This window comes from Galeopterus variegatus, unplaced genomic scaffold, assembly GCF_000696425.1.
Source record: "Galeopterus variegatus unplaced genomic scaffold, G_variegatus-3.0.2 Scaffold9831, whole genome shotgun sequence".
Lineage (NCBI taxonomy): Eukaryota > Metazoa > Chordata > Mammalia > Dermoptera > Cynocephalidae > Galeopterus > Galeopterus variegatus.
Genome location: NW_007735942.1, coordinates 92,686 through 100,591, shown reverse-complemented (window position 1 = coordinate 100,591; position 7,906 = coordinate 92,686). Strand labels below are relative to the sequence as shown.

The 7,906-nt window shown below is 46.2% G+C and overlaps 1 protein-coding gene across 1 annotated transcript in view; it reads right to left on the bottom strand.

Moving 5' to 3' along the window:
• NINL (ninein-like) overlaps nucleotides 1-7,906 on the bottom strand; it is a 91,371-nt gene that overhangs the window by 3,782 nt on the left and 79,683 nt on the right. Inside the window, exons 18-20 of the mRNA XM_008593888.1 lie at nucleotides 7,646-7,804; nucleotides 6,785-6,898; nucleotides 4,008-4,157 (exon numbers count right to left, since the gene is read on the bottom strand). Coding sequence (XP_008592110.1) covers nucleotides 4,008-4,157; nucleotides 6,785-6,898; nucleotides 7,646-7,804 — 423 coding nt within the window. The remainder of the gene's footprint in view (nucleotides 1-4,007; nucleotides 4,158-6,784; nucleotides 6,899-7,645; nucleotides 7,805-7,906) is intronic.

Here is a 7,906-nt window from a genome sequence, read left to right as displayed (position 1 = left end):
CTTCTACCTGCTCTTCTGTGCCTTTAAGCTGTTTTTCATATTCTTCCTACCACAAAAGAAAATTACAGACCAATATTTTACATTTTAAGAATCATCTCAAGTCTTATTTAGTTTAAAATGGAAATTAGCTGAAATGTACAACTCTGAGTGACTGTAGATAACTTTTCATCTGTATACAGTAATAGTTAAAAAATAGGCAGCCCCCTCTACCTGAAAGCAGGCATGAGAGCATGCCTGTGGTCTTAAGGCATGAGCTGAGGGCAGCTTCCCCCCCTCCCCAGAAACAGGCAAGAACACACCCAGGGTCCTATGGCAGGAGCTGAAAACACCAGTTTTGCAGAGGTGGCCAGTCACAGCCATGTTTGCCACAAAAGTGGCAGATGCCACAGCAGTAGCCACAGCTACCGTGTGGGTGGTCTGCTAGATGCTCGACTTCACTGACACAAGGAGAGTCACCAGTGGAGACCAGAAAAAGAAGAGGGCATCTCTGTATTCTCAAAACCCACTCCAGAGTAATAAAAGAAGCAACTACTCTACCAGATGACCAGACATCAACATAAGGGTACCAGAAATACAAAACCCAAGAAAATATGGCAGCACCAAAATACAGTAATTCTCAAATACCAGACACTATGGTGCGGGAAACCCTTGAAATGACTGAAAAGGAATTCTGAGCAACAATCTTAAGGAAGCTCACTGAGATATGAGAAGACTCAGACAACATAATAGGATGAGAAAAAAAGTCCAGGATGTGAAGGAGGAAATTTACGGAGATTAATACCTTAAAAAAGAATGCAGCAGATCTCATGGAACTGAAAGATTCACTCAATGAAATGAAAAATACAACTGAGAGCTTATGCAGCAGGCTAGAACAAGCAGAAAGAATTTCTGATCTTGAAGATAATCTTTTTGAAATAACCCAGGAGGACAAAAAAAAGGAAAAATAAATTTTAAAAAATGAAGAAAATCTAAGAGAGCTAACAGACAACCTTAAGCACACAAACATTCAAATCATGGATGTTCCTGAAGGGGAAGAGAAAGGAAAAGGCATCGAAAACCTATTCACTGAAATAACAACAGAAAACTTTCCAGGTATAGGGAGAGAAACAGACCTTCAGATCCAGGAGGCTCAAAGATCCCCAAACAGATTCAACCCAAAAAGATCCTCTCCAAGACACATTGTAGTCAAACTGTCTTAAAAGAAGCAACAGAAAAGCATCAAGTTGCCTATAAGGAGGATCCTATCAGACTAACATATTTCTCAACAGAAACTCTACAGGCCAGAGGAAAATGGGATGATACATTCAAAATACCTGAAGCAAAAAATTGCCAGCCAACAATACTATACCCAGCAAGGCTATCCTTCAGAAATGATGGAGAAATAACTGAATTTTCCAGACAAAAACTATGGGAGTTCACCACCACACGACCAAGTCCTGCAAGAAATCCTCAAGGAAGTCCTGTGTCTGGAATCCAAAAAATAATCATCACTACCACTAATACAGAAGAAAGAACAAAATCCACCGGTAGAACAAAAATGCAAATGAAAAAGAAACTAAATCTTACCACCACAAAAAACCACAGTGACAATGTAATGACGACCCTGGCTTTATTTCTGATTTTAGTAATTTCGGTTTTCTTTTTTCTTGATCAGTCTAGATAAAGGTTTGCAAATTTTGTTGATCTTTATAAAGAATCAACTTTTGGTTTTGTTGATTTTCTCTATTTTTTAATTCCCTATTTCATATATTTCTGTTATAATCTTTATTTCCTACCTATATTTGTTTATGGTTTATTTTGCTCTTTTTCTATTTTCTTAAGGTAGAAGTTTACTGATTTGAGATTTTTCTTATTTTTAATATAGGTGTTTACAAGTATAAATTTTCCTCTTAGCATTGCATGAACCCTGCATCCTATAAATTTTGACATGTTACACTTTGACTTTTATCTCAAAGTACTCTAACTTCCCTGTGATTTTTATTTTTACCCATTGTTTATTTAGGAGAGTGTTTAATTTCCACATATCTGTGAATTTTCTAAATTTCCTTCTGTTATTGTGGTCAGAGAATATATTTTTCTATGGTCTTGGTCTTTTTTTNAGGGTTGCGATCCGTTGCCGGACACGGAAAAAGACAAAAGACAAAAAAAAAAAAGAAACTAAATCTTACCACCACAAAAAACCATAGTGACAATGTAATGACGACCCTGGCTTTATTTCTGATTTTAGTAATTTCGGTTTTCTTTTTTCTTGATCAGTCTAGATAAAGGTTTGCAAATTTTGTTGATCTTTTTAAAGAATCAACTTTTGGTTTTGTTGATTTTCTCTATTTTTTAATTCCCTATTTCATATATTTGTTATAATCTTTATTTCCTACCTATATTTGTTTATGGTTTAATTTTGCTCTTTTTCTATTTTCTTAAGGTAGAAGTTTACTGATTTGAGATTTTTCTTATTTTTCATATAGGTGTTTACAAGTATAAATTTTCCTCTTAGCATTGCATGAACCCTGCATCCTATAAATTTTGACATGTTACACTTTGACTTTTATCTCAAAGTACTCTAACTTCCCTGTGATTTTTATTTTTACCCATTGTTTATTTAGGAGAGTGTTTAATTTCCACATATCTGTGAATTTTCTAAATTTCCTTCTGTTATTGTGGTCAGAGAATATATTTTTCTATGGTCTTGGTCTTTTTTTAAATTGAGATTTGTTTTGTGGCCAAAAAGAAAAAGAAGAAAAAGTCAAAAAATGTTCCACACAAGCCACAAAGCTTCTCTGTGTAATTCAGGGAGAATAAGTGAATTGATTTGTCCTCAAAGAACTGATCCTAGGATTTTAATCATAAATGACTCCAAAGTGAGTTTCCCTAGACATGTTATTATGAATTTCTGAGGAATTCTGGTTAAATTTGTTTAGTCAATAAAATGCCAATGCTTGACTCTATCCTTAGCGCAACACGTCTTCATAATGTTGTAAGGCTGCGTGCTTCATTGGAAGTCACACTTTAACAACATAGCATTCTGCCCACCTGCAAGTCTTGTTCCAATTTTTTCCTCATGACGGCGCCCCTGCCCTGGCTCCTGCCCTCCCCCTGAAGTCTGTCCCTGACATTTCCTCATGAACTATGCTGTGACATTTCAGGAATGAGCAGTTGTCCCAGCTTTTTGAATTAAACCCTTATACACAGCGTACATGTGCACCACTAGAAGGTAAGCTCCATGAGGGCACAGATGTTTGCCTGTGTGTTCATCTCTCTCCCTCTAATACCTAGATCAGTGTGCACCCAGGACCTTACTGCACGAGAGGTCCACATGTGCCTGTGGGTGGATTTTTTTCAGTCTGTGTAATGGTTTCAGATTCTTTTTAAACGAAATGCATCATTTGAAAACTGGGTGCACTTGTGTAAAAATAGTTTCCGGCTTTTCTTTGAAATCAGAATTAGCATCCCGGAGCCTGCTCTTCCACAGCACCACACAGGTGGGGCTGGGGGCTGCTGCCTCTTGGGGCAGAGCTTGTGGTCTCCACCTGCCTGGTCCCATGGTCTTCCATCGCCTTCCTTTCAGCCTCTCCATTGTCCCTCTTCAGGGCCATAAGCGGTTTGAGTGTGTGGCCTCAGAGCAGCCAACAGACACAGGCTCAGCCCAGCCCACACAGGTCTGCAGACAAACCATGTCTGGGACGACCTGTGGCCCCCAGGTTGGAGGGACTTTCAGGGTTAGCGAGCTGCCTGCTCCCCAGGGTGGGAGACACTTTCCTTGAGAGGTTCACCCACCTCTCCCTGATCCACCCTTGACATTGGTTAGAGTTGCTTGTTGCCACAGTGAAGATCAGGGGCCTGCAGCCTGTCTGACCAGCCTCCAAGTAGCTGCAGGTGCTGCTGGGTGCCCTCCCCTTGGTCTTGGGCTTTACACTCAAGCAGTTTTTGGTTAACTGAGGACCACTGGCCCAACCTCACCATCTCTGTCACATCAGCTGCCAGCTTGGAGAGGCCATGTCCCTACTCACCTGCTGTGCTTCCAGGTGCCTCCCTGCCTCTTCCCGCAGCTCAGCCACGTGATGCCGAGGCACCAGCTGGTCCATCCGCTCCTGTAGGTACTGAACCTCCTGTGAGTGCTGGGACTGGGCCAGCCTCAGCCTCAGGGTGGCTCTGTGCAACTGTCTCGGGAGGAGCAACAGCAGTTGTGCTGTGACTACAGAGAGCTACAGAGCCATTGGCAGGCACAAAAGTGAAGGACTGGTGGGTTATTCTCCATGTTCAAGGACACCCCACAGCTGGAAGGGAAAGTAAGGCTGGCCCCCTTCTCTGTGGACACTGAGTGTGCAGCAACACCCACAAATTCACAAAGTGCCATTTATTTGTAATCAGACAGCCACGTTCCTGTTTAGCTAGAACTGCTACATAGTGAGTCGGGAAAACTTGAGTCTGCGTTGGCACTTTTGAGACATAGCCGCGGCCGGTTACGGAGCATAACTAAACACAGCGAGTGCTGAAGGGAACTTGGGCCAGTGTCCCCCAATCATGTAGGATGGCACACAATCTACTGGAGTTAGGAACTATGAATAACTTACCCAACTCCTTTTATTAGGCAACTGGAGGTAAGACGTAAACACAATTTAAGTCCATCTGACTCTGGTGGCTTCATCTAGAACATACAGAATTTCCCTGGCCCTCAGAGAACTGGCCATATCACCCCTTCCTCACCTCTGAGACCCCACAGACAGGAGTGGGAGTCACGGTTCCATCAAGCATCACATTTTAGGCAGGTCTGATGTGACCACATGGTCAAACGGAAGGTACCAGCTATTGCCACCCAGGGACAAAAGTGGGTCCCTGCACCCTGTGGGCCAAAACGGAGCAGCAGCCTCAAGGCCCCACACCCTTCAGCCCGCCTTCCCTTAAGCAAAATCTCGCCCTCCTTTAGGGCAGGGCTCCTCCAGGAGCGATGCACCTGCACACACATGCCTGGGTTTCCAGGCCCTGAGGGCAGCTTATCATTCGAGATGGAAAAACAGCAAACACCACTTCACCAGACAGAGCCTCCTCTTGACTTTCTCATCTCAGATGGTCATTCTGCCAGCCCCGCTGGACCCCTGGGTCTCAAGAGCACCTCCCCTCTCCTGCTGCGCTGAGGCTCACTCCCCACTGTCCGTGCTGCTCCCAGCTCCTTCCGCCCCCTGTCCCAGTCGTGCTGGGCTCTGAACCCCTACCTGACTAAGCTCTCCCACGGCCAAGCTCACATCTGGCCCCAAGTGGCACCTCTGCCCGAAGTGGACGGTCCACAAAAACATCTGCTGAACAGAATGCCATGGTCCTCCTCGTTTCCTTCCTTGTGAAAGTAGAACTCATGAAGGCTGCGCCAGCTCTGGAGACCCTGCTTGACTGTCACAAGGGAAGGGAAGGATGTCCCCAGAAGAGCACAGGCAAATGAGGACCTCTGTTCTGGCTCTGGCAGCAAGCCTCTCAGAGAGCAGCAGCATCTCCTCCGGTCCAGAGTGTGGGGCCCACCATTCCTCTGCAGCAGTGGTCGCTGTCCCCACCAACCCCCTGTGGAGAGGTGGGCCCTGTCCTGCTCCAATCCCCCCATGGAGTGGTGCATGCCTCAGTCCAGAGAAGCCCTCAGAAAGCCCCAGCACCTTCTGACTGTACTACCCAGGTGAGGTCCCGGGTGAGAAGGGCTCAACTGAGCCCAGGCAGCCCACAGGACCATACAGGAGGTGACAAAGGGGTGCTATGAGCCACCATGCTTTAGAGTGCTTTGCTGTGCCATCATACAGCACCAGGACAGGGGTCCCAAGGCCTGTGACACGTCAGCATTGTGGTCAAGCAGCACTCCACTGTCAGAGCTTCCCTGCTTGTACCTGCCCCACCTGCCCTGTGACTCCAGGCCCTTCCTCCTCTGAACCACACACAGGCACAACAGTGAGAACACGGCTGCATCCCCCTGTCCCCCATGTGGCGGCCACACTCAGCCTGACCCACCCTCTCCTCACCACTCCCCAGAGAGCCGAGTTTGCCTTTCCCAAAGAATTTCCTTAACTATCCTCTAAGCTCTTCTACTTCCCTTATACTAACTTTTAGTGACATTCTTTTTAGGGGTGTTCCTCTAAATCCCAAAGAAGAAAAGGATACCAGCTCACACCACTGCAGGATGTACTTCAAAGGAGGTACTTTCCTGACCGTGGTAGTGGCTGGGTGTTGGGCACGGACCCCAATGGTGCACATGCCTATTCTCTTCCAGATCGTGAGCTCTCCACCACCATGAGCCCGGTTTCCCTGTCTTTGCACCTCCTGAGGCTTTTCACCTGTGGGGCCAGCAGGTGTGGACACCCAGTGACGTGTGCAGGTTCTGTGTTGTCACTGTGTGCATGTGAGTGTGTGCAAGTGTAAGGTGGGGTGCAGAGCTTGTGAGCCACGGCATCGCCCTGCCCTCCAGCCTGCTGCGCTGGTTCTGACCACCCTCAGTCCCTTTCTCATGCCACCCAGATGATTTCCTTTGGTTCCTCCATTCTGCAGAGGGCTCATCCAGAGTCAGTGCTCTCCTTTCCTCATGAGTAAACTGAGGCACAACTCTTTACATGGCTTGCTCAAGAGTCAAACCAATCCTGGGCTAGGTGCAACTTCAGTCCTGGGCCTGGTGAGTGCCCAGGCTATGTGACCTCAGGCCAGCTCAATGACCTCCCTGGGCTGGACTAGGCCTGGAAATGCTCGGTCAGCATTTTGCTGATACCCCCTCCCGGGCTGGGACTGAACCTAGTTGCCTCCAGCCATCACTCTCACCCACCTGTGCTTGACTTTCTTCAAGGGTCTCTTTCAGTTCTGACTGTGACAGTCTCAGGCTCTGACATTCCTGATTCATGCATTCAAGGTCACCGTCGAGTTTCTGGATTTGGTCACTCTGTTTTTAAAAAATCAATTACATAAGGACAAAATTATCTTAGCAGTTTCATACATGTTTGATGCAGAAACTACAGAAAATCACAGAAAATAAAACATTGCAAAATTTAAATTCCCCAGGACCCCACCAGCCTGAGGCCCACAGCTGACATTCTGCTGCAATTCCGTCCCCCTCTTCCACACACTTGCATGTCTGCTGATGAGATGGCATCAGAAAGCACACACTGTCCTGTGCTGCCACCTCACCTGTGCTGAGCATTTCCCCACAGTATACATTATTTGATAACATGGTTTTTAATGGCTGCACCATAATTTAGGGACTCATTCGCCTACTGTTGATGATTCAAGCTGATTCCAATTCTGTTTTGCTATTATGAATAGGCATGGCAAAGAAAACACTCCACCTACATCTTTCTACATTACTCTTAGGCAAAATCCCCACAGGCAGAATCATGAAGTCAAAGCATACAGACATCCTAGAGGCTCGTGGAGCATGTTTTGCCAGACTGCCCTCCAGGAAGGCTGCACCAATTTACTCTCCAATCATTAGCATTTAACTCCTTTCTGCTACATTTCCTAGATACTGGGGATTTGCAAAAGCTGCTCGACTCCACCTATTTCTCACAGGCTTGCTGTGAAGTCCCTCCCTTTACTTCTGCGTGGCTCTTCCCCCAGGTGCATTAAGGTCCATCCCGTTTCCAGCCGCTTCCCCACTGTGCTCTCTCCCCTCTGTCCACAGCCCACTCACCTGCTGTGGCCCCCGCCACCCTGCCCCCTCCAGCCTCTGCGCCAGCAGCTGAATGGTGGCCAGATTCTTCTCACTTTGAACCTGGTAGGTAGACGCTTCCCCTCCCAGCTGAAGGACCCTGTGGTTGAGCTGGGACAACTCATCCTTATATTTCTGATTCTAGGATCAAAAGGGTTAAAAAACAGATGAAAAAAATTTTTTTTCAAATGAGCAGCTCAATTCAGATCATTCCAGTGGCTCTCAACCGGGGGACATTTGGCA